The following is a 27,921-nucleotide window of genomic DNA, read 5'->3' on the forward strand; positions in this document are numbered from 1 at the left end:
GGTGTCAAAGTAACACAGTTAAGGGAATTAAATGGGGAAGTTAAGCTCAAGGAAACACAAGCCAAACAAACAACACACGTGTGGAAATCACCTTCCACTCCCCGTTCTATACATTTCCCTTTTGCGGGTTTGGTTTGTAATTACAGAGAAATCCATTTCAATCTAAAAAAGGTGCAGTAAGTAGTGACATCTATGGATTGCAGCTTGTAACAAACACCCCTCCCTTTACCTAATGTATCAGAAAACTACTGTGCAGAAATACATTACTTTCCATGGATGGAGCATCATCACAAAGACATCCACTGAGACTTGGCCCTTTTACTGGCTGCCTCTTTGTCACATTGTGGTGAAAAGGTCTGAAACAAACGCTGAACATCTCCATCGTCCAGACAAAGCTCGAGAAATAGTTGGTGAAGGAGAGGATGTTCACAGACACACACAAAGGTTAATGAGTTAGAGAGGCTGATCGTCTCAGGGTGATGGGCCTGTGTAGTTTTTTTGGCAATGCATGTGAACTACCCCTAAGGACATTATGGTAATTGTCTGTATTTACAGTATATACCGCTTTTCTAGTCTTGATGGCCATTCAAAGCTGCTTGACACTACAGTTTTTGCATTTGCCAACCTTTGAGTTGAAAGACGGCTCGCTCTACAGCCCCCAAATCATCAACACATCAGTTTGTGATAATAATAAAGCAACACCCTTATAAGTAGTATTCAATTTCTACCAATAAATCTCCTAAATGTCATACATTGATGTTTGTAAAATGGCACTGTAAAGTAAGTCAAATAGACATCACATTGCATACTGTACTTAAATAAATATGAATCATTTATTATATTTGGGAAATGAGCTTGTTGGTTTTCTCACTGGGGGTTAGAGGATAGTGATTTCATATTCTTCCATTAAATGAGGCAGCAGATGGTTATCTTATCCTAGCAGTGATGGTGCGGTTTTACACCTCTGTCATTTGCAAAATGTAAAGGTGATGCTACCTTTTCTGTTTTGACTTTGTGCTAAAAAAAAATAAAAAATTGGGGAACTTCTGTGTCGACTTTAGTTTCATGTGAGTCGTTTACTTTCATAGCCTGCAGACAGGAACAATGACACCTTCGTTAAGAAGTCAGGGAGTGCTGCACAGAGGCGAGGCTGCAAACTATGACTCAGCAATGACAGCTCTGTGCTATTAACAGGACTCCCACAACTTACATTACCTTCCCATCACTGCTCTATTGCCATAATCATCATTATAGTTTAGTTGTTTTTCTCTTGGTTTCATTTACAGAGACACTCCCAACATGCGTCTACACGGTGCACTACTATTGTATATGTACATAAAATCCAGACTGATGATTCTAGTCATTTATATTAATTGGAATACGTTTCCTCAGATTAGTTATCTGTGTAAATATCTGTGTGACAGGTGGTGAGCAAAAGTGTTACACAGCAGGATGTCACCACTTAAATAGCAAAAATGTTAATGTCATATGAGCCAGCTCGCAGCCATAGACTCTCAGGTGGGAATCTGTTCCATATTTGTGTCTTAAATCTAAAGGAGACCACGTTTTATTGTCTGTCAGGGTCCATTGAATCTGGAAGAACCTACCTGAGGAGATAAGGCTCACAGATTCAGTGAAATCACTTCTGAAATTTGCCTTTATGTGATGTCATCTTTTTATCCGTTCCCCCTTATAACTCTTAGTGTGCCCTGATTTTGTGTTTGAATGCGTTTTGGCTCTCACATATGTATTATATTACTGTCAAATATTATTACGTGAATGTGAATGAAACAAGCTACCTAAAAAATAATATTTAAAGCATCCCACAGATATGAATAAGAATAATTGCGTGCCGTGTCATCTGTTCCTAATAAAGTGGCAGGAATAGATGATATTATGCATAACTTTGTGTCTGGAATGGTTATTTGAGTTGCCTTTATGAGTTATTGTTTCCTTTACCAGTCAGTAAAGGAAACTATACCAGCAGTTTCTGAAATACTCAGACCAACCCATGTGACACCAACCACCACAAATCACCTTTCTTTCCACCTGTGACGCTCTGTTTAAACTTCAGCAGGCTGAATCTGCCAACATGTGTGGAGTTGCTGCCATGATTGGCTGATTGGCTGATTTAGACATTAGCCTTAACAATCACTGGAACATACAGTACGTTCCTAATAAAGTGGCTGATGAGTGTGCATGATAAGTCATATTTCAAAGCAGCAAGTCCCAGTGTGTCAGATTCACACCCTGAAGATTCGGATGACTTTTCGTGTTCAGTGGCATCTCTGGCAACGCCGACTCCCGACGGCATCAGCCCTTTCCCCCCCCAGGCCTTGTGATGACTCAAACACAAACACACAGCTGGGGAAATAGTTCTGTTACCTAAGCTTCAGTTTGGTTCAGGGCATCACTGCTTTACATCCTCCCACCAGTAGGGACCAGTAGTAGATGTTAGAAGAATAACAGAAACTGAGACAGAATGAATGGAGCCAGGGAAAGAAGGCCCTAAGTCTACATGTCTTTTGTGGGAGGAAACCAGAGTTCCTCACACACAAACACACTCCACACAGAATGCCTCTGATCAAACCAGGATTCAAACCGAGAGCCTTCCTGCTGTGAGGCACCACTGCGAACCACCACAGCACTGTGCAATTACTCTGGTTTGTTATGACTTAACTGCTGCTGTGGCATTTTTTGTAACACGTGTTAACACCAAAACAAAAACACACTGGTTGTACAGTCACATACTTTAGTACTTAGTTGGGAAAGTAATGGAGGCAGAAATGTGCTCTCGGCAAACTCTGAAAATACAGTAAATAGCAACATTGTCTATGGTGTGGAACCTTATTTAAATAATCTATGGAATTAGATTTGTGTCAATATTTTCAAACAACACTTTCTAATAAACACTTTATGAATTGAGCAAAAAAAAAAAAAGAAATCGAATGAATAATTCAAAAATATTGCATTTTATTTGTTTGAAAACACTGTGCCATAGTGACCATGGGCGGGCCTTAGGAAGCTACCTGAGTTTTGGAGTAAGTATCTAACTATAATCTGACAAATGTTAGATACCTTGCAAACAAATGGTGTATTTTCAAACAAATAAAATACTATATTTTTTGAATGATTAAATCGATATTTTATTTGCAATTTCTGTATTTTGAGGTTCATTTTTGTTTGCTCAGTTCATAAAGTGTTGCTTTGTTTGAAAATATTGACACAAATCTAATTCCATAGATGCTACTGCCTTCATCCTTTATATTTCTTGTGTGTTGATAGTACATTATTGATTTAACTTCTGTTAACCACCAACTTCACGTCATCTTAATCTCTCACATGAATGAAATGGAAATGTGTTCAAATGAAAAACCACCTGTAAATGAAACAAGGTCATTTGGCATCCAAGAAAATTCACCAAAAGTGTTACTTACTCTAAGTGAAGACCCAAAATCCGACTTGGCCAGGACGATGCAAAGGTTGATACACAGTAAAACAGACCATAAAGCAAAAGCACAAAATAAAAAGGATAAAATGCAGGAACACTGTGAAGAAACTGGCTGGGAGAACAAGAAACAGGTGCAAACAATAAGGGCGGAGTTAGCAATCAGGTCACAGGAAGTAAATGATCTGAAATGAGAACACCGTCAATACCAAAATAAAACAGGAAATGAATGAATGAATAACCAAAAACATCACATGACACATGTGACAAAGAGCCCCACAAATGTGGCAAAAGTCGTATGTTATGACATTTGGATGCTGAAAGTAAAAATACTCACTATGTCGCACGGAACATTATAGTGTATTTATAAATACTATACTTTTATCACAGTATAAGGGTTAAGTGTGTCTGAATGTGTCATTTTCAGTCAAATAACGACCAAATGAACAAATAACATTAGTCAGTCGATCCTGAAATCAGTTTAACGCACGATTGTGCATTTCTGCTGCAGCTACATTGAAATCTATCAAAAACAAAATTATGAGTCTTGTGAATCTGCATTTCTTTTACCCAGTAAACCACTCTAAATCACTGTGAAAACGTATAGAAAACAAATGCAATTTGCTAATTCATTGTTGTTTACAATCTACAATACAATATACAAACCTTTACTGGACTGGAGTGGAGTACAAATATCTTTTTCTGTAATAAAATATTCAATTAATAAGGGGGTGAAAAGCTGTAAAGGTAAAATGTCATTGTCGTTGTTGTTGTTTGCTTCCTGAATGAGACTTGGTGCCAGTGTTGTGGATGAATGAGCTTATTTTGAGACATGTATGATGTGTTTTGTTGGTGAGAAAGAGGTTTGGAGGTGAGAAGACAAAGTCATTAGTGACGTCACTGTAGGACACCTGGCTGCCTGCGTCACACTCACTACTAACTAGTGCAAGTCCAAAGGTGTCAACACCCCAACTACTTTTCATTCAATAGGTTTGTGTGTGTGTGTTATCCAGGTATTACTCACTCACTGTCACTCAATGGTGACTTGTCTTATTTTTGGAGATATAAAGTAAGTCATAGATAGACAGACAGACAGATAAATAGATAGCAAAAGAAGAGGAAAGGAGAAACTTTAATTTATCAAGTGATGACCCATAATCTTATTACACACACACACACACTCAGATATCCATCTGCCATTCTCCTCCACTTCTTTTCAAAAAAAAAACAACCAACAGATAAAAGAGACGCTGTGACCCATCACTAATTGACGAGATGTTACGAGATGTGACTCACTCAGCTGACCTGCCAAAATCACAAGACTCAACCATTTGGCTGCAAAAGGCTCTTCACCTCATTTCACTACATGTGACAACGCTGTCCCTAAAGTCAAGATCCTGCTAACGCGGCCTGAGTGCCTTCGGGTTGGCTGAACGGCCGTGAAACAGATTGTCACAGACTCCTGTGATGGAACATTTCTTTCTGTGACGGTGGCTTACTCACATGGAGCCAGAAAATGTGAAACACAAGTTGCTCTGCAAATGTAACGACATCAGGGATAGGAATTGATAAGAATTTATTCCAATTCCCTTATCGATAAGATTCCTTATCGATTCTCTTATCGTTTCTCATTGGGTGACATTCGTTTATCCTTGCCTGGCCAGAGCCAGACTTTATCCGTCATCATCATCATCTAAATTTGATGGACAATGACAAAAGAGATTATTCATATAGTAAAAGTTTACACGATGAAATGGCGCTCACATTAACTAAGTAGCCTGGAGAGTTGAAAGTTACCTTCGGCATTAATAACAGATGGCGTCCCGTTAGCTCTGCCGCAGCTTGACTCGTCGCTAAGTAGCAGGTTATCAAACACACGATTGGGCCTCTGAAACTCTCTTTGAATGTTGCAACCCCCAGTTGTACAGAGTCTAGTGGTAATATAACAAACACAAATCCCAACTTCCTAATCCAACCGGAAACTGAATAAGCCCTACTGAAAAAAAACAGACCGCAAAGACACACACTAATCTCTGCCTCCCTAACCAGGTAAACAGGAGAAAAGCTGTATTCAAACAAAAGTAGCCATTCACTTCTACTGTACCGTGGCTAAACACACAAATGAACTTTACAACACTATTTACACTGAACACGCAGGCCGTGTGTATGTCAGCTTTACTTAAAGTGAAGAATACTGTTATTTTGTGATCTGCCACAGTACAACGGTATCATTATGTGTGATTCTGTGGTGTCTAATCAGTTGGTTACAATAGCTGAGTAGAGCAAATCAACATTGGCTGGAAAAGGAAGCAACGATTTGAATCAAAACAACGAGGTGAAAGGATTTCTTTAGAATTGTCCTTTACTCGGTGACAAAAATCTCTACAGAAAGATTTTTTATTTACCTCTGAAAGTCCCAGTATTCACAGAATCATAACACATGACTATTAGCTAGACTGTATCAGAAAAGATGTTAGTTAAGATGTAAGTTAGTACTTAATGTGATACAATTTTGTGATTTTATTGTGAATTGAGCTCAATTTCTAGTTTGAATGTACATAAAAAAACAGCAGTGATACACAATGACCAACAGTCGCTCCTCCTCTCATGTTGTTTTGTATGAAGTCGTGGGGACTTATTAGAAACCACGTCAAGTCTTTATTAAGATGTGTGCAGATGACAGACTGTGTGATTCACCCCTCCTCATTTCCTGTTGACTGCAGTCAGTGAGCCACAAAGCGCCACGCGGATCAAGCAGATCAGAAGCATGATGGAGTGAAAACGTGACTCCTTTATCCTCGGAGAGTTCTCATTAGTGGGTCAGAGAGGCCATGTGTGATTGTGATATGAAGGTGTAAAGGACGGGCGGTGTGGGAATCGGGCACGTGACGTCACGCACTGTCGCAGTCTCGTGTTTAACTGGAGATTAAACATGAGACTAACCCATCAGATTGACTCGTGTTGTTGTTGTTGATGTGGTCACAAGATTGTCTGTGTCCGAGAAGTCAAACACACACACATGCACGCACACGCACACTCTGGTTGACCTGCATTCATTTCCCTGTGTTTTGCATAGTATTCATTGACATAATAATAATAATCCCTTACCCTGACCTTAACCATCACAACAGCCTAATCCTAACCTTTATCCTAACCCTAAAACCAGGTCTTAAAAAGCCATTTTTAGGGGTGTCAGAGCGTGAGGACCAGCCAGTGTCCCCAAAGATACCCATACAAGACACACGCAAACACTGGTTTCCATACTTTATGCCAGAAAACACACACAAAAATTCACCCACAGTGATATTGGTCATGTAAACAACATATCCATGCACACATACAATGATATGATAAAAATATGGTTACAAAAAATTTAAATAATATGCAAAATGTGGTATAAAAATGACGGCAACTATTAAAATAGTAAAATGTCCACAGGTATGTACCTCGTTTTTGTTTTGTTATTATTTAAAAAGTGTTAGAGTTGTTAAAGAAATGCACATTTTCATCATCATTTGTGTCAAGAGTTTTGATAAAAGGGCATCAAGGTTCTGAAACGAGAGCCACACAAGAATATTAACTGACAACCCGAGGCGGAGGCACATTTGAATTCCACTCACATTTTTCCTCCTCTACTGTATCACACACACCCCCCCACACACACAGTGGGGTGTGAGGTGTGTCGCTGGTGGGCTTGACGTAGCATTTCTCATTATGCATGCTCCACTATTACAGCCAACCATCCCAGATTAAGGGCACAGGAGAAGAAGAGGAGTTAGTCATTCTCCTCACACCAGCGTCATCTCTATCATCACACCAGTCATCTGCAGTGCAGATATGCTAATTGAGGGGGTCGGAGCTGTGATAAAGGCAGACACCTTCTCTGCTGAGGCGCGGGGAAGACGACGGAGGAGATTATAGTGATTTTCTCACATTTCTTTTGCGGCATCTGGCCAAGTAAATGATTCTGATTTACACTCATTTTGAGCTCTTACAGTGAAATTGTTGGGTTTCAAATGCCTCATGGAGACTCGTCTGTGAGTGCGTTTAAAATGGTTTGTATTTATAGAGCACTTTTCTGGTCTTGACGACCACTCAAAGCTGCTTTACATGGCAATTTTGCCATTCACACCTAGATACATTTCATAGGCATTTAGACTAGCGGAGCCGGGAATCGAACCCACAACCTTCAAGTTGAAAGACGACTCACTTTTACTACAGATTCTGCCTTTCATTAATTCCTATAAATATACAGTTTTCACACGATCACTGACACCTTTTCCCACACTTTGTTTCTTTGAAAATCACGTTTTACATTTCTTTAACGCTTTAAACACAGAGAGTATCGCAGAGCTCTTGTTTGTTGCACTTTGCATCACCGTAACGCGTGGTTATTGCGGTAATTTCACTCGGACTGTTGAAGAAAGCCCGCGAATCAGCGTCTTTGTCTCCAGAGAGGAACGTTTTCATCTTCCTGGCCTGTTTTTGGACATTGAGAGAAAAATTCACACAAATGTTGCTTTACATATTTTTTATACTGTTCAATTTTCAAATTGACAGTGTCTTTTAATAACACATTTTTGTGTTTCTTCATTTTAAATGGTTAATACAAAATGTTAACATGCAGCAAATTATAAATAATTGACAGATATTGAAAGTTATTCTGGAAAAATGGGCAAAAGCACTCACTCACAGGACATTTTATGGTTAAAATAAGCAAAAGCCATTTTGAGGCTAAGGTGACAATAGGTTAAGTCTAAATAACTTAGTAAGATATGTTAAGTGTGGGAAACAATGTCTTTCTTGTCCCTTACATAATAATCTGCAGACCTTTGTTAATAAATGAAAAATACTTGAAGTACATAAAGTATATATATGTTTCGACAAGAACATGAAGTATACGTTTGTGCTGAATGCTAAATAACTAAGCGGTTTACACTCGGGCCGCAACTAACGATGATGTTCAAAACTAATTCAGAGACAAAGAAGCTGAAAAATCTTACTTTATAAAAACATGAACTCAAACAGATTAATCAATTATTTAAAACAGTTTGAGGTTACAGCTCTTAAGCACGCGGTACGTTATGGACATCATACAGGATTCACTCGTGCTCTGCTGTGGAGACAATGCAGACAAAAAAGCTCCCAAATTCCCTCCACGTCACACAGCCCGAGGCTGGGTGTCGCGTCACGTGGTGGTCGAGAAAGCTCAGATTAACGCCTTTGTGAGCGAGAGAGAGAGAGAGAGACAGAGAAACTCAGAGAGGATGATGTGGACATGACTGTGCTGATGCGGTCTCTTGACACACATACCAACAACACTGGTGACTCATCTACCCCTCTTTCTCTTCTATTTATTTCCTCAGCTGTACGGCGTCTTCCACCGTTTTTCTCTCTGTGTCTTTGACCTCCTCACATTCAGAAACACACACACACACACACACACACTCAGATGCCTGTGGATGATGTGTTCCTGTCTCAGTGCTGGCATATTTGCCGTTGTAATCAGACCACAGTGCTCTGACCCCCCCGACCTGCAAATACAGAGCTGCATTCATAAATCTGCTTTCATAAAACCAGACCAGGTGCACGGCTGGTGAATCAGTGTCAGGAGAACCAGGTGTGAGGCCTTCATGCTGCCCTAGAACCCCCAAATATTTGCATTCTCAGGGAGTCAAAAAAAAAAACTTATTTGGAATCGATTTAACCATCTTTAAAAATCCATCTGCATCTGAACAAACAGGTCAAAATATATTTATGACATTTAAAAATAACTCCGGTTGCCTCAAACACACACATCTAAAACAGTTGTTTCTAGAGCACATTTAAAAACCACCAAGGCTGACCAAAGTGCTTTACAGAGACAGTCAATAACAGTAAAAATAGAAAAATAATAAAATCTAGATCTCGAAGTGTCTGGGTGGACTCCTGAAGTGAAGGATTAGAAGACAAGGCTGCACACAACTCTCACTGATCTTCATCTTCCTTCATGTCACTAATCTTAATTGTCTTATTTTAGAAAACATGTAATGTAAATATTCCTTTGTGAGGAAATTTTAATCATGAGTCAACGTCATCCTGAGCGTGGATGATTATTATTGGAGAGCTCTACATTAGTGCATAGGACTGCATTTACATTTCCCCAACAACCGAACATGGCCGTACAACTCTCCTGCACAAGTTTTATGCATTTACAAGTTCATGAATTATAATTAATAATTAATCATGATTATATTCTCACTCTTTAGAGAAGTCAAAGGCAAAATACAGGTGTTAGTCCAAAAAATCAACAGCAAGGCAGAGTAAACGACAAGGCCAAAGGAAGTGGGGAAAAATAAAAGTAGCTTAAAAAAAATAATAATAAAGAAATCAAAAGGATTACCTTTTTGGAAAAAAAAAGGCAAAATAAGTTACTGTGGCTGAGTTTAAAAGCCGAGAAGACAAGTGTGAAGGTGGGTGTCACCAGCAGATATGCTGAGCTGGTCCAGGCTTTTAAACAGGAAGTGTGAGTGGTGGCAATCAGGGTGATCTGCAACAGGTGAGTGGGAGGGAAACCAGGTAAAGGGGTTTCTCAGGCCAGTCTGCAGGGGTAAAGACACACAGACACACGGGTAAAACTGACAGACAGACATATAACGGGAGGAGAAACATCTTCTAGCTCTATCTCTAGTCGTCTCTCCCCAACTGCATTAAAGAAAAAAAAGGATTTATTTAAGTAACAAAATCAAAGAGGCAAGGTTCATCATTTTTCATTATTACATTACATTACTATTATTTCAGTGCATTCTTGTACTAAATCAGTACCGCAGATAAAATGAGATATTCATTGACTAAACAACATGTCACAGTTTGTGAGGTCGCTTTTGAATTAATCACCTCCTCATTATCAAATATCTGAATATCTGACATTAGGAAGATAAACTAATAATCAATATGGTCACAGAGATAGAAAGAAAGATAGAGAAAAAAATGTGCTTTGTTTTGGACACAAACAAACAGACGTCTATATCCTATTCATTTGTGAATATAACCATAACCACCATAACCATAAGCAGTTTGTTGGCCATCTCAGGCACAATGTTCTATGCACATCCATCCATCTTCTAGCACTTTATCCTCCACATGAGGGTCGTGGGGGGGCGATAGGCGAGGTCACACCCTGGACACGTCGCCAGTCCATCACAGGGACACATATAGAGACAAACAACCATTCACTCTCACACCTATGGTCAATTTAGAGTGTCCAATTGACCTAATCCCCAATATGCATGTTTTTGGACTGTGGGAGGAGAACCCGGGGAAAACCCACGCACACACGGGGAGAACCCAGGTCTTCTTCTTGCTGCAGGCAAGGCAACAGAGCTAACCACTGCACAAAATGCCTCAGTGTCATCGATCCACGCTGATTGTACGAGGAGTGACGAGGCAATGGGAGCGGACGTTTTTAAGGATAAGTGGAGCTTGAAGGATGAGTCCTCGTAGCCCTCCTCCAAAAGCTGATTGATCGCCCTCTCCAACAGCCACAGAGTGTGACAAGTCACAGCAAATGACACGGAGACAGGGAGAGACACGAAGGACAACGAGGACATTTTGTCTGGTCCTCACGTTCAGTTGCCCCTTAAAGTGGCTTCTGAGGTTAGAATAGGGTTTAGGTTAAGGTTTGGGTAACCTTATCACTTAATATCATGTTATAATGAAAACCTCACCTTCTTTTAAACACAGTAGCTGAGACACAGCTGCCAGCGAGGTGATATTGAATATAACACTAAATATGTTTGCCAGCAATGTGTTATCATATGTGTTATATGTAATAATTAGATACATAAATGAGCTTGTTTTAATTACAGTTGTCCACATTATTATTTACTTCTAAATAAAAATCTCAGTTTTTAATATAAGTAGATTCATGTTGCATCATAAATATGTTTTTATTGTGAAGTATACGTCATTCCATATCAAAACAAGCACTTTTACTTTGACATTCTGTGAAATACCATCATGAATATCTCAATTGCGATAACAGTTGTTTTTCTCCACTAGTCCCGCCCCCTCTTAACCAGACTAGATGCACATTGGCCGCCAGGTCATTTGAGTTTGACACCCCCTTTGCACCCCTGTGCACACACACAATTACATGATTACATGAGTATTTAGTCGTTATAACTATAAATTGTTACAATAATATCTTTAGTATCGAAACATCCTTTTTCAATCTCGTCAGATGCTAGTTTCAAAAATGAGATTGTCATTGTCCCGACTCGTTCAAAGCCACCACAGCCACGACCAACAACAGCCTCTCCATTTCCTTTTATGGGAAGTGTCATTTCCTGCATATCTTACATTATAACTGTATTGCAACATTTCAGAGGAGAATATGTATTTCTGCAGGGTATTAAACTGGTGAGTGATCTCATCATCATCATCATCATCATCTCCAGCAGCCACAGTCCCAGTGTATACGAGGCTTTCCACTGACAAACACTGAAGAAGAAGCTGTCACTTCTCATTTTCCATGAAATGACCTCATAAATCACTGAAGAGGATGAGTTTCATAATAGCGCACACTTACTGTACATTTTGAATCACAAATCAACATCCGCCAGTGACTCAAACGTGTTAAATATGATTCAACAATCGTGAAAGTAAAGAAATAAATAGTTAAATTAGTAAAGGTGTATGTCGAATTTGAGATGCCACTAGATCTCTCTGATGGAGGCAAGAAAACAAATAGCATTTGTTGGATTTGTACAAACCACAGTCGACAGTAGAGTCCACCTGTCTTCTCAGGCTTCTCCACCTGCTTAACGCCAAATCTATTTATGTGAGTCCAAATGTGATACAGGGAGCAGTTGTTGTGTGATGAAGCCACTCGCTGCCTCCCTAAAGACATTAAACGGATGCTAAATTTACTGAAATCACATTCATTCTTGACATTCACTACTTCCTGTGCATGCGGCATGGTCCCTGAATGAGAAGACAGAAAAAAGGCAGAGGAATAAACCAAGAATGATCCAAGTGATTCATCCGTGTGGAATAAATAAACAACATTATAAGAAAAAAAAGGGTCTCAAAATGAGTTTCTGGCAGACAGACTGGAGCACACACTTCACACATAACAAGTTTATTACAGTGAACTAAGAAAACTAACCAAATAACGGAAACTCAAATTGAAAAAAACATTTTCGTTAACTGAAATAAAAATAAGAGTTTAAAGAAAAAACAACAACTAAGTGACACTGAGTTATGTACTTTTTACATGTGGCCCGAATTCAGACATTAATCTCTGAATTATGCCTTTTTTCCCAGAATTATGACTTTAATCTAATGCTGTTTTTTTTGTTTTTTTTTACATGTGGCCTTAATACTCTACCGTACTGAATTGTGTGTTTAAAAAACAGAAACGTGCTTATTTTTCATCTTTGTGCATTTATTTCATATATAATCCTTTTGGGTTCACATGAAGTGTATTTATGTTTTGAAAGATTGTATTTGAGACGGCCTTTCCATTCATTTATAATAAAATGTTTTTACTTTGTTTTTCACACTAACTGCATCCAACATCAGCTCTATGATGCACATTTTGCACTTCAGTCTATTTTCTTCATTTGTCCTAATACATTTTTAAAATTGCATTTTTTTTTGCTGGGTTTGTAATGACAAAATACTTATTATGACCTTTTTGCATCTTGCACCTGGCACATACTCCATATTACTAAAAACTAGCAAACCCGCCCTTAAACTCATTTTAAAAAGAAAAGTCAAATCTAATGAAACTGGACAACTATTGTAACCTCGCTAACGGGAGCCTCATGTGTCATGTTGTATGTTCTGTTTGGCCGGGTGACTCACAGGTCACATGTCCATCCAGGCTTTTCACATTGTGGTCATCAAAGGCACCACGAATATGGCTGGACTACGCGAGGAGGGAGAGAGAGCATTGTGACCGTCAGCAGAGAGACAGAGAGACAGAGTGAGCGAGAGCTTGACATGGTCGGTTTCCCCAGAGCCTGGTCCGGGACATTGGACATTGACCGGCCTACAGACCTTGTGCTCCTCTTTGTACAGTTACTCTGTCACACTGATTACCACACACACACTCACTTTGAATGCTGCACAAATGTTTGTGCAGCATTCAAAGTGAGGACCCTCATAGACATGATGCATTCCCTAGCCCCTAACCCTAACCACACACAACTACTAAAACTAACCTGTCTTAACCCTGAAAAGGCCCTTTAACCCTTTCTACACCCAACCCCCCATGCTTATTTTAGCCAAAAAAGGAGCAGAGGATGTCCAGTACCGAAGTGCTTTTGCCTATTTTTCCATAACAACTTCCAATATCTGGCAATTATTTACAATGTACATGCTAAAAGACTGCTTTAACAATTTAAAATGAAGAAAAATAAAAAAGGTTTATTTAGAAAAACACTGCAGTTGTACACGAACAAATCTGAAATTTGAGCAGTATAAAACATGATTATTTATAAAATTCAGGATTATTTACAATAATATTTTGAGTGTTTCAATGTTTCAGAAACAGGCCAAAAAATGGAAACTATGTACAGGTGTTCTTCCAACTCTCTCTGTCCGGCTTTGTGAAACAACGTTGACTTTAACGAGCAACTTCTCAGCTTTCAGAAACCGTTGGAATTTCTCCCGATAGCACAAAACGTTGTGTAACTACAGTAATTCAAAGTACGCTTGTGCAACACGTGTCGTCAGCGATACACTTGGTTTTAAAAGGGTTAAAACTGTAACGTCCTCACTTTCCCAAAATATAGTATTGGTCCTCACAAAGCCATGAGTACAAGAACACACACACACACACACACAGCTGCCTCCTCATTTCTAAAATGACTCCACCCCTTGAAGACGCGCTGCCTTTCTCCCCACAGATGTGATGCATAATTCGCCGCATGCCCCCTCGTCCCCCCCTTCAATCAGCAGTGAAGGACATTTGTTATCTCCCGTGATAAAGCTGCTGTGATGTCACAGAGCTGGCCGCTGTGGGGAGCATGACTCATCCACGTCACCAGAGGACACCCACCCACAGATGGAGAGTCCCCTCCCTCCCGCTGTCCAGCTCCCATTTAGCTCCTCACATCAACGCTCACTCGCACACTCGTGCTGTTGCGGCGCTGTCAGTGCAGTAATTGGATGCATGGGTTTGTTTCCTCTGCATGGGAAGTATGGTGCTCCAATCTGGACATGGGGCCCAGAGTATGAGTCATGTGGGGTATTTTCCTCATAAGCAGCAGAGGCAGCCAACAGTCACGCTCTATTTCATTCCAGGAGACCAGCAGCGTGCCAAAAACATTTTAATTAGTTCAACAACAGAATAAACCTACGGTACTTTCCCTAGTAACTATAGTCACAAATATGTGTGATGTTGTCAAATACGTTCACACAATGCTGATTAAATCTATCAGAGGGAGGGGGGGGGGTTAGCGAGGGTAGCAGTGTTTTGAGTTACAACCTGCTTATATTTGTAGATATCGTACAAATATCTCCGTATTTCTCAGTGCAGCAGTGTTTTGATCTCGTATGAATCTGTTTTTGTTGAGACAGACGGAGGCTACAGCAACATTGGGCTAGTAAAGCGAGCAGAGCTGGAAATGAATGAATTACATTTCCTCGCATGAATTACATTTCCTTGTAATTGAGTAGGTTTGTTGTGTACATGTGAATGACGAGGACATGTGAATGATGAGGACAGGTGAATGATGAGGACGGACGAATTGGCGCTACTTAAGGTCCCTGAGTCAGTGAGAAATTTGACCTTTGACCCATGTTAACTGTTACAAAGGTTTGTCTTTAATTAAAAACAATTCATGTGAGATTTGTGTCCCTTGTCCTTTTTGCATGACACAAGAAAGAACCCCAACCTTGTTAAAAAAGTATTAAATTGTTAAAAAAATTTAAACAACTTGTACTTAAGTCAAATATTAATCAAAAAATAGTGGTACAGTGGAATATGTCCGTGCTCTTCCACCTCTGAGAGCGAGTATGACTGAAACACAAATATGTGCCTACAAGGGAAATAGTTTTGCTCGACAGATGAACGACGTAGCAAATAAAACAAATAATGTTATATTGTTCCTGTTTAGCTTTAATAACAGAAAAATCTAAAGCGATGTCAGTCGTTTTAGCTCTTTTTCCAAAGTGGCAAAAAAAGGACTCAAGGACGTCTGACACTGAAGGAGTGAAAGATGTACCTTTTTCAGATTCCACACTTCCCTTTTTAATCTCCAAATCTGTAACCACTATCTAATTTGATCATGACAGCGTCACTAAAATGGAGCTGCTGACAGTGTGAATAGACTGGGATGGTTTGTCCCCCCCCCCCTCCCTGTCATGTGTGAAAATCAAGACGTTTCATACAATTAAAGATAAGAAGAAAGAAAGTTCACACATTAGTAAACAATAAACAACCACTGACACAATTTGCGACTGAGAAATTTGTGTTTTTGAATTCTCTGTGTCTGTAAAGTGAAGTATTGTGCGTTCATTATCCTCTGTTTTCTCTGTTTTTAATTAGCAGTGGGCTTGTGTCACTTCCTCTCAGAAGAGACGAGCGTCACTTGACAGTTTGGATCAGTGTCTCTGATGACAGCCTCCTCCGATAATTCTGATGACCAATTCATTCAGGACTGGCTACATTTTCAAAGCTTCATTACCCTTTTTTTTTTTCTTTTGTATTTGGTGAATGTGGTTGAGATTCTGTCATTTGTCCTCTTCTGTCTGATTTTCACAGAAACATAGTGTGCCCCCCCCCCACCAGGCTTTTATTCTCACATGGTCTTTGACGTGGGAGTCCTGAGAGCCATGACATGCAGAGTACTTTCATGCAGCCTAGTGGTAAAATAGGATCATGATCAGACAGAAATGATTTATGTTATATAAGTTATATGTTCACCAGAGGTGGAAAGTAATGAATGTTTTTTATTTATTTATAAGGTGTATAATCTGATTTATAATTTTACTTTTACTTAAGTATGTTTTTGTTTTGAACTGTACGTTTTAAATCTTGGACAGGTGATTGAACGATGAGGACAGGTGAACAAATGATGAGGACAGGTGAATGAATGATGAGGACAGGTGAAAATGAATGATGAGGACAGGTGAATGAGCGATGAGGACAGGTGAATGAATGATGAGAACAGTTGAATGATGAGGACAGGTGAATGATGAGGGCAGGTGAATGAATGATGAGGACAGGTGAATGAATGATGAGGACAGGTGAATGGTGATGACAGGTGAATGAATGATGAGGACAGGTGAATGGTGAGGACAGGTGAATGATGAGGGGGTGAATGAATGATGAGGACAGGTGAATGGTGATGACAGGTGAATGAATGATGAGGACAGGTGAATGGTGAGGACAGGTGAATGAATGATGAGGACAGGTGAATGGTGAGGACAGGTAAATGAATGATGAGGACAGATGAATGAATGATGAGGACAGGTAACAGATGAGGACAAGTGAATGATGAGGGACAGGTGAATGAAGGATGAGGACAGGTGAATGAATGATGAGGACAGATGAATGAATGATGAGGACAGGTAACAGATGAGGACAAGTGAATGATGAGGACAGGTGAATGAACGATGATGACAGGTGAATGAATGGTGAGGACAGGTGAATGAATGATGAAGACAGGTAACAGATGAGGACAAGTGAATGATGAGGACAGGTGAATGAGCGATGATGACAGGTGAATGAATGGTGAGGACAGGTGAATGAATGATGAGGACAGGTAACAGATGAGGACAAGTGAATGATGAGGACAGGTGAATGAACAATGATGACAGGTGAATGAATGGTGAGGACAGGTGAATGAATGACCACCTGTGATGTTCACATATTTTAATGCTCTGCTCTCATTTTCCAGATCTGTTGCACTGAGATTGCTACAGACTGTGACGACTATCTGAAATGACCAACTCAAACACAAAGAACAAGACTGAAGATGCACAGTGGCAAATGCAAATAGCAGCCACATCACTCTTTGATTTAAATGAGGTGATTATGTCCATAAATTCAGAGTAATGTTACTATAATACACACACGGTGTAAGACAAAACATGAAACTTAAACCATAGAATGTGATAAAGAAAAACGTGTCAGCCTCTGTCATCCTGAACACAGAGTTTAGGATTATCTGACAAAAAACAAAACACACTTGTTGTTATTTGGGATCATCTGTTTAAGTGACATGTATATACTGTATATATAAATAATACATAAATATATAATTAAATACAGTGCTGCTATCAGAGTGTAGCTGCTTTCTGTCTGTGAAAACACAGACGGTGTGATTTCCAGGCCTCTCATGCCGCCTAGTGGTTTGTTTCGTGATATCACCCTGAGGACTTTTTTTCCCGCTCACTCTGAACCACAGACTGAGTATTATAATATTGTTGTTCTGAATATTAAAACTCACAATTCACTAGTTAAGTTTCACATAATGACTATTTAAAAACTTACTTAGGTACCAACTGCCTGTGAATGCAAACATCTAATCAACCACATGGCAGCAAATCAGTGCATTTAGGCACACAGAAGTGGCTTACTGTGATTTTTCACACACACACAGACACACAATCTCTAGAGTTTACAAAGAACACCAGGAGCCAGTTTAAATGGTGTTCTGTGTACCTAATAAAGTGGCCAGTGTATTCTTGATGGCTGCTATAGCAAACACTGAGTGTGTTTGTCCTCTAGATGGCAGCATTTTTACTTAAATATGATTGATGAACTGGTCTGCATGGAGCGCATGAGAATAAATGTCGAATGTGATTTTATGTTGCAATGTTATATTTAATTATTGTTCCCATGGAAAATGTTTGCATTTAGATGTGTTTTACTAGAATAAGGGCTAGTATTTTTGAAAAAGTGTGCTTCACAACCTCAGTTTCCCCTGAGTCGAGAAATATCCTCATTCTTTTTTGTTACGTGCCCACCAGTGACACTTGGTCCGAGGCTTGAAACTGCAACGCTAATTCCGCACTTTTTAGACCAACTCGTAAGGGGGGGCGGGTCTCATTCCCAGAATGTAAACAGTGTCCGCCATCTTTGCTCACAGGTACAGGAGCAAGTGTCACTGGTGGGCAAATAACAAGCAACAACTCGGGGGAAACTGAGGTTGGGAAGCAGAATTTATCCAAAATTCTACCCCTTATTCTAGTAATACAAAGCTTAATGCAAATGGGTGACGTTTTCCTTTAATTGGTGATGAAAAAAACACCAGACATGATCATGGGATTAAAGCTGCTGAAGTCTTCAACAACTGAGATTAAGTGAGACCAAAAATGGGTCCGTGTTGATTTCTCTTTTCAGTTGAAACACTTTTATGGTGAAGTGTGAGTCTACACTGTGTGTTATTACCTTCTCCAAACAGACACACACTTCTTTTTAAAACTTTGTTTAAACATCCATGTTTCCAGTTTGTCTACCCCCCCACGCCCCTCCCTTCCTTTTCAGAAATGACTCGTCGTCGCACACAGACAGAACACGTCTGGTGTCAGTGACAGTTTGAAGCGGAGATGTAATCTAACCCAGATTATCAGTAGTTTCGGCAGAGGAGGGGAAAAATAAGCGGGCATCTTCATTATCACACTGTGGTGTGTGACAAGATGGTTTCTGTACAACTTGGGAGGTTCAGAGTAACTCTAACCCTCTTAACCACTCCTCAAAAGCTGAAGCCACTTGAGAAGAATATGACATGTGGTGGAGGCTCATGTGGTCTGAGACAGAGACAGAGACAGAGACGAGGGGGGGGACGACGACACCCGTCTCTGCTTTGATCACAGAAAACATCATGTGATCTTTCACAGACACATGTAGCGTGCTGGAGTCGTAACACGCACATGTTACCGCCGCACGATAAACAACAAGAGCAGTGGGTGTCCCACTTTACATGGAACTTGATTCAATTCAATTCAATTTGATTGTGACTTTAAGAATCCAGCCACAAGCTGAACTTTCCTGAACCACATCCCATCATTTCCATCAACAGAGGAGTAAACGGTTTCAGGCGTTCAAACTTCATCAGCTAAAGAAAACCACTATGTGGACAGAAGTGGACCACAGACAGCACATGTTGGATTATCCTCTCTATCTATTCAATTCCGTGTGTTTTAATCAAAGTGCTCTCCACCCATTTTTTTTGTTCAGTCATTAATACGCCACCATAGATTATGAAAAGTTCAAGCAGATTCATGAGTCGGGTGATTTCATTTAAGATGAAACTACCGTGTCATAAAATTAGATTCATGTGAACCATTACAGTGAGTGTTATCCGTCATCGTCACACCCCAGTTTGCTGCGTTTCTTGTTTTTTTCAGCTCTGGTCTGAAGAGTCACACCTTAAAAAGTCTGACCTTGAATGTATTTTTGGATGCATCGGCATGAGTCACTGCTTCACAGATTCACATTCATTCAGCACAGGAAAAAGGTGTTGTGGTAGAAAGAGCTCCATTTTTCTTTTTTTTTTTGAAAATCTTGGTGTTTTTTTATTGTAAGTATTGCATCTTCAACTTACACATCTACAGAATCATCATCAGATTGCATGTTTTACAAAGGATGGCCACAGGCTGAGAACAACAGGACTCCCTATGTGGGACTGATCGTAGACGCGTTTGCTCAAAGACAACATCCTGAGAGACCAACACCTTGGATGGGAAGTGGATTTACACAAAAGCACGATGACCTCCGTTTCAGCCCGGCTGGTACACTTTCAGGTCCACCCGCAAGACCAGAACTCAATACTCAGGACTGCGTGTGGTCTAAACCGAAAACCTTAAACACAGAGGTAAAAATATAGCTTTGATATGCTTCTGTTTGGGAGGAGCCAGCATCTCAGTAAACTGCGCTGATCCAGGACTGGTCTGCAGTGAACTTAGCAGGCGTTTTATTTATTTAATATTTTTTAAAATACAAAGTGATAGCTGCAGTTTACATGACAGAGCCTTCACAACCAGCCTTTACACCAGACACTGGATGAATTTGTCGTTTTCTGAATTCAAAAGTCTGATATGTACTAAGTAGCAGGCAGGAAACTGAGATCAGTGCAGCCAAGTCGTGGACCAAGGGTCACTCACTCACACACACACACACACACATACACATACATACATACACACAGACCTGGCTTCTGTCAAATTAGTTCTCATAATTAGTATTGATCCCATTTTAGAACATAATGTTTCACCTCAAGAGAAATTACAGAGTGCCAGAGAGCTTTCACACGTCATATTTTGGGGGAAATAACAGAAAGAAATCATTTGTCCCAAAGAATTGAAAATAATTTGGAGACCGAGCAGGTGAAAAGACGAGCATCCGATCTGCACAAGGAGTTCAATTTATTCGTCAAACAGGTGACCTTTTTGACCTGTCGGCAAAGAAGAAGAAGAAGAAGAAGAAGAAGAAACAAAGAGAAGGTGACGCTTAACAAGTAAACGCAAACTGTCCCTCAGGGACAGAGAGCAGTAGAGAGAGAGGACACTGAGGTGTTTCTGAGGTGGTTTTGGCATCATTTTTAATGTCAAGCACCAAATGTGGTGACTCTCTGATTCAGCGCCAAGTTCAACGACCTCGACAGAGCCGCGCAGCGAACGCACACGCGTCAAACTCCCACACCTTAATGTTGTCCTTCAGAGAAACCAAAAGGATTTGTTCTTCTTTGTTTGTCTTTTCTTAAAATCCTCAGTCGGAGGCCTTGTAAATGTAAGACACGTTTTCTTTTTTTTTTCTTCTTTTTTCTACTAAAACACGAGTCTAATAGAAACTACAATCCTCCTAACGGAGGAAAGTGGAGTTTTAGACCCCTTTTATTGTGTAGTAGCCGCCTCTATATTTGCCAGTTAAGTCTTGGCTATCAATGAGCCTCGTGCAGAGAGAGCCTCCCTCAGACCCCGAAAAACAGGCAGACACACGGGGTCCACAAACACGTCTCCACCGTGTTTGTGATCGTCGACCACAGGCAGAGTGTAAGAGGAGGGGAAGCCGACTCTGGACAAGGCCGACGACTCTCAAAAAGGCGAGGCTCAGCACTAGGAGCAGCTTAGGGGCCGATTACATTTCAAGTGTCCATCGAAGAAAAGAAAAATAAAATACATAAAGAAATAATAATAATAATAATAATAATAAAGAAAACACAAAATGGCTACATTTTCATCATACTGCCACCCACCCTGTGTAACCCCTCCCAACAAAAGGATCAAAAATAATAACAATAAGCCATAAAATATACAATTCTTAAAATAAGGAATGAGGAATTATCAGCAATAGGAGGAGTAAAATAAGACAAAAACCAAAATAAGTTAACTTCCCCCCATTGTTTGTGTTCTTCAGGGGATTGTAAAATAAATATTGTCGTTTGTTTTTGCTTCCAAACAAAAAAAGGTTTCAAGAGAAAAAATAATAATAAAGAGAACTGTGGTTGAAGTGCAATCCTTAATACCAGTGGAGCTGGGATGGCGAACAGTGACATCATATAACCCGTTTTCTTCTGCCCACACTTCAGAACACACAGACACACACACACACACACACAGACACACACACACACAGACACACACACACACACACACGTGCATGCTCACAGATCACCCGACCGCCAGTGGAATGCCAGAGGCAGCAATTTATACCCTATTTGTGAGCATTATAAAAAAAAGTCTAATAAATTAACATGATCTACACAATGCCACACAATCTCAGTGTTCTCCGTTTTCTTCACAAGTTTTTCATCATGTTGACGAGCGACTTTTCTCTTACTCCTGCTACGAAACGAGTGACTTTCAAAAAACCTAATCCATCAATAAAATTGAGCGAAAAAAAAAAATGAAACAGTGTCCATGCGACTTTACAGAGGACGAAATCTTCTCAAAATATCCATTTTTTTTTTTTAAAGCACAATAAACACAGGTTAAACAGCAACAGAGCTCTACTCTTTTTTTGTTTGTTAAAAAACTCTTTTTCTAAAATTTAATTTAATAATCTATTTGTATATACAAAAAAAAAAAGAAGGAAAGTTTTTTGGACGGTCACATGTGAGTGTGTCGGGAGAAAATAAAATAAAATGCAACTAAAACAACTACCGGAGTTATTGCTTGTTACTGCTGGAAAGAGGATGGGCATCTATTCCATGGTCTGCTGTTGTAGTTTGGACTTATTTCTCCTTGTTGCTGTTTTTTTTTTGAAGGACTTGGTTTGTGCCGTTTCTATGGACAGCTCTAAAGTAGGCAAGTGCAGGATTGCTTGTTGTAGCTGCTTGTCGAGGGTAAAGAAACCAAAACAAAAGACACACACGCGCACACACACACGTACACACGTACACACACACACACAGTTACAATTTCCACTTTTTCAAAATGCAATGAGCACCCACATTCGACAGGAATGTTCCCCCCCCCTCCGTCCCAATTCTTTTGTGGTTGTTTTCCTCCACGCTTGATTGGAAACAATCACGCCAGACACACTTTGTTTGTTTGCTTTAGAAGCTTAGTAGTGGTGTTTCTCATCGGCTTCCACACTGGTTTGTTTCACAATAGCACCAATTCAAGTGTCCGAGCGCCCGCGGTGTTGAAAAAAAAGAAAAAAAAAAAAAAGACATTAAGACGAGGATTAAATTCAAGGCTGGAAGGACGTGTTGTCAGGAACCGAGCTGTGTTGATATGACAAAAGTTCACCCACAGTGTTCAATTCAAGTCCACATCGGAGACCGTTCCCGATCATCCAGGCCCATCGTCACCACATCGGAATGGGATTCACAGGATCATCCTCACGCATGAACCCACAGGGGAGATAGTTTTTTTTTGTTTTTAAATTTATATGAATTTAAGTGCATTTTTGGATCAAATTGGGGATTGTGAATATTAAAAAAAAAAACAGACATTGGATGATTTGCGCGCGTAGAATCAGTCATTCGTTTTAAATTACAGGATTAAAAATGTACAATGATGTCAAATTTTTTTTTTTTTCATATCAACCATCTCCCTTTAAAAAGAGGAGAAGAACATCAAATTGTCAATCTCACATCACTGTGTTTGGGTCCCCGGTGTCAGGAGTGGTAATTTAAAGGCTGAGGACAGAGGAGGTGGAGGTGGGGGAGGCAGAGGCTCCGTGGCCTCGGTCATCGTCTGAGGTGGGCGTGTGTGTGCGTGTGTGTGTGTGTGTGTAGAGGCGTGGCTGGGTGGATAAACAGACGGGCGGGCGGGTTGGTCAGGAACGATGTGAGGCTCTAGGAGGAGAAGGCAAGTTTGACACTGCAGGAGGAGTAGCCCTCGTCACTGGCCATGCTCTGCAGGCTGCTGTGGTCGTCCAGGTCGCTGGTGCTGGCCGTGCTCACACTGTCCAGCTCTCCATGGGAGAACTCCGTGCTTTCCACGTCCACCTCGATCTCCTCTGCAGCCGAGAAACGGAGAGGAAACAAACAAAAGAAAAATACACGACTGATCAAAAACAACGTCCACTGTGAATGAAGGCTGGAGGCAGTAGAGGAAAAGGAAAGAGAATAGAAAAGAGAATGTATTTTTCTCACGCACTTTTTTGTTCCGCCCACTAATTTCCTTTTGCCCCCTGGTATTTTTCTTTTGCCAATATGAAATATGAAAAACATGAACAACTAAGGCAGTAATGCAACAGTAAGGATGGCAACTGCTGTTGGAAAAAAACAACCTATAAATGACTTTCTGAAGAAACAATAGATAATAGATAAGATTGATACAATTGTTGTTTTTAATTGCCTCAGAATGAGCCTTATTCAGTATATTTATATCAGCTCTACAGACGCTGGCATTTTGGACCACCATGTATTTACAATATAAATACATCATTTCTTTAATATTTAGATACTTGTAGTGGTTAGCACTGTTGCCTTTGCAGCAAGTAGACCCGTGTTCGCGACCTGGTCGGAAAACAAGGGTCTTTCTGCATGAAGTTTGCATGTTCTCCCCGCGTGTGCGTGTACGTGTACGTGTGTGTGGGTTTTCTCTTCCGGTCTCCTCCCACAGTTCAAAAACATGCAATCTGAGGATTAGGTCTATTAGTACTATATCAAATTTCTGTCAATACACCCTCCTAAATGTTACATACTGGACCTCTACATTCTCTTTAAAAGCACATGCATTTAAGTCTCTATGCCAAGAAATCTATTACTTACACCTCACTTCACCTACAGTCCCTGTGGGGGCTCTGAACAGTGTTGTAAAATTAGCCTGAGAGCAGCTGGAGTGTTTTGATGGCCTCAGAGTCACTAAATTAACAATCCCTCCTCACCTTGGTCAGAGTCAGATCGGTCAGAACAGAGGGCAGAGCCCACACTGTCCATGCGTATCCTCTCCCCCTCTCCTGGGCTGCTCTGGGCTGCGGCGCCGCTGCCTCCCCCCAGCAGCTCCAGCTGCCGCTGGAGGTGCCTCTGCTCACGCTCCAGAGACTCCAGCTGGTACTGGCTCTTCCTGTCCACCTCTTCAAGTTTCTGACAGACGAGAGAGAGAGAGAGAGAGAGAGATTCAGCAGGGGAGACAGAGAAGAGGTCAACTATAAAAGCAGAGCACCGAGATAAATGTAAGCATGGAGGAGGGAAGGAATGCAAGACACACACAAAAAAAATGAGAAGGTGAGACAAAAGAAGGGCGTGTGCAGGCAGAGACAGAGGGACAGACGGCGACGAAGTACAGAGCAGATAAGAGCGAGAGAAGGAGGAAGACCTGAGACAAGAATGCAGATACGGAGGAGATAAGACGCTGGAGATTTGTCTGTATGGAAATTCCTGTCAAAGACACACGCGCCTGTTTTGACATTAAGCCCCCGGAACTTTGTCTTTTCCATCGTACAGGTCAGGCTAAAATAAGCCTCACGCTTCAGCCCAATATTCCTTTTTTTGGTCACTGATGTTAAGAGACGCAACCAAAATAAAAAGAAACTCACTCTTTCGGATCTTTGCCGCGCCAGCCGCCAAGTCAGGGGCGTCAAACTCATTTACAGTTGAGGTCGGGTGACTCGTGAGCCCGTCAACAGTGGAGAGCTGCTGCATGATGTCACAACGCACCAGCAATGCATTCTGGGGTTAATACTACATACCACCAGGCCAGTATCATTAGACGCCTCAAATACAACTGTGCTGCAGACAGGATGTGATCTGCAGGCCTGGAGTTTGACATGTCATGCGCCTCCGTTTACTTCTTGCGCGATTACACTACGAGTGAGACTGATGGCAGGAAGTGATGACTGCTGTGCCGCGCCGGGCTCTAACCTCACAGCCTTGTGTCACGGCCATCGTGACATAACGCTGACGAGCGTGACTCCCGGCGACGGACCACAGCAGTGGGCCATCAATAAGCAATGGATCGACTCGCGCTGACAGGAGAAGTGCAGAGATGTGGCGGTAATAGAGCGGGTGTTTGTATGTATGTCTGTGTGTAACAACAATAACAACATGGCCTTTATGCTCTCCCCGTCTGTTACGTGAGCACACGCCACACAGGACGCCTCGCATGCGGCCTGCTCAGTCTCAGGCAGTCACATGTCTGTTGTTCCAGGGGATGGAAGGCGCTGATGGAGCTGATGTCTTAACGCATTACATACACAGCTGAAGCCTGGATTATCAGGCAGGGAAAGTCTCACCCGTGACCTTGTGATTACCAGTTTGTATCCACAATTTTCATATTTACTGACAAGTCCACAACACGTTGTGTTAATGGCATGTATTTATGTAAGTATTTTCAGACGCAATTTACTTAACTCATTTCCTACATCGTGTTCACACACTGAAATAATTCTCATTAAACGCTCCAGTCGATCAACGCTGCGCTAAAAGCCCTCGCAGCACTCGATAACTACATGTGAAACAAACAGGGACACATAACTGTAACTTTCATATTCATAGTAATCCTGGCGGTGTGGAGCTGACCAAAGGTGAGAATAAATTAAAGGGATGGATTAATTTGTTTGTATCAGTACACAGTCCTGTGCAAATGCAATGCTATAACGATCATAGCTTATAACTGTTTCTCCATCACTTTATTGGGACACATCCAGAAAACACTGGAAACATGTATGTATGTATTCTACTCTTACACTTGAACAACCCTGGATAATTAATGTTACTGTCCTACGATTTCATGTTGGAAAACATCTGCTGTGAAAAAGACTTGCATTACATACACATGTTCTACGAGTTAATGACCGCTTGCATCACTCCAATCCAAATACCAAAGCGGACTTTATTAGTCATTAGAGCAAGGCGTTACTCTTTCTTGCTCAGTTTAGTTGTAAAAAACACTTGTGTGTCACCATTCAGTGTTTTTATTTTCCGTCTTTCCATCTGTGGTCGATGTTGACGACAGTAAAAAGGTGACCCGGGACCAGCTGCAGCTCCACTAATGCCTTACCTTTATGTGTGCTTTGGCTTTGTTGAGCAGGCCCAGAGTGGTGTGGCGATTGCAGTCAGGTCCCAGAGGTATGAGGCTCTTCAACCGCTCCAGACACAGCCGCAGGTGAGCTCGTCTGCAAAGAACAAGAAAGAAAAAGAAAAAAGAAGAATATTGTCATGAGATAAATCACCAAAGACAGCAGAAAGGGTTAAAGCTTGTGTTTTTGCTTAGGCAGCAAGACAGATTTCTTGACTCGTCGAGCTTGTGTGGCGATTTCATTTGAAACCAGTTCAATCCCACTTGAAACCAGTTCTCTGGTGCATTATGTCAAAGGTCAGAAGATTCTCACTGTTTGGTTCTCTCTTCCACTTATTCTACTTATTCTATTGTTCTTTTACTTGTAAATACTGAATATGAATATATATTGTTTTAACTGAGAGAAGCCTAGCTGCAGAAATGATAAAATATCACAAGATAAACACGACCTCAAGGTAACTTAGGGCAATAACATAACAACAAAAGCAATAACATGGGCATCTTAAAAAAATCTACAATTCAGTGTGTTCAAAGAACATTCATATTTATTCTTATTATACACTCCCTAGCTTACAGGTCAAAAACACAGCAGGTTACATATGATTGATATCTCATGTCAGCCCCGAGACAATAGAATGGCCTCTGCTGGCTAATATTTATTTGTTGCTCTCAGCTATAGTTTTCCGTCTCCTTGCCTACATTACAAACAACAAGTTTCAGCGGGGAGAGGAGGGGGGAGGGGGGGAGGCGTGTGCAACGGCATTTCCTGGACCCTGCTCGTCTTGTACACTCCATCTTCCTGACAGTCCCTTATTCTGTACTATCTATCCTGCTAATGGCCCCGAGTCAAGAGGTAAAGAGAGATAATTATGCCTATAACACAATCAGCACTCCATTAGCAGGACCTGTCCTATCAGTTCGCCTGAAGCAAAAAGTGGAGAGATGTGAAGCCGGTGGACTCAGTGGAGCGATCCCCGGCTCAGGAACTATACTGTATCTCTATGGGGAGTCCCAAGGAGACAAGCACGTGGCAAGCAGAGAAGGAATTCACTAGGCTGGAG

At 40.8% G+C, this 27,921-nt stretch overlaps 1 protein-coding gene across 2 annotated transcripts in view; it reads right to left on the bottom strand.

Annotated features, from left to right (window-relative positions):
* Positions 1–21,657: 21,657 nt before the first annotated feature.
* mxi1 (max interactor 1, dimerization protein) overlaps positions 21,658–27,921 on the bottom strand; it is a 31,173-nt gene continuing 24,909 nt past the window's right edge. For both annotated transcript variants that reach the window (XM_044028335.1, XM_044028336.1), the window contains exons 4-6: positions 26,843–26,957; positions 24,729–24,927; positions 21,658–23,855 (exon numbers count right to left, since the gene is read on the bottom strand). In XM_044028335.1, coding sequence (XP_043884270.1) covers positions 23,692–23,855; positions 24,729–24,927; positions 26,843–26,957 — 478 coding nt within the window. In that variant the 3' untranslated portion in view covers positions 21,658–23,691. The remainder of the gene's footprint in view (positions 23,856–24,728; positions 24,928–26,842; positions 26,958–27,921) is intronic.

Source organism: Solea senegalensis, linkage group LG6 (genome assembly GCF_019176455.1).
Source record: "Solea senegalensis isolate Sse05_10M linkage group LG6, IFAPA_SoseM_1, whole genome shotgun sequence".
In the NCBI taxonomy this organism is placed as follows: Eukaryota; Metazoa; Chordata; class Actinopteri; order Pleuronectiformes; family Soleidae; genus Solea; species Solea senegalensis.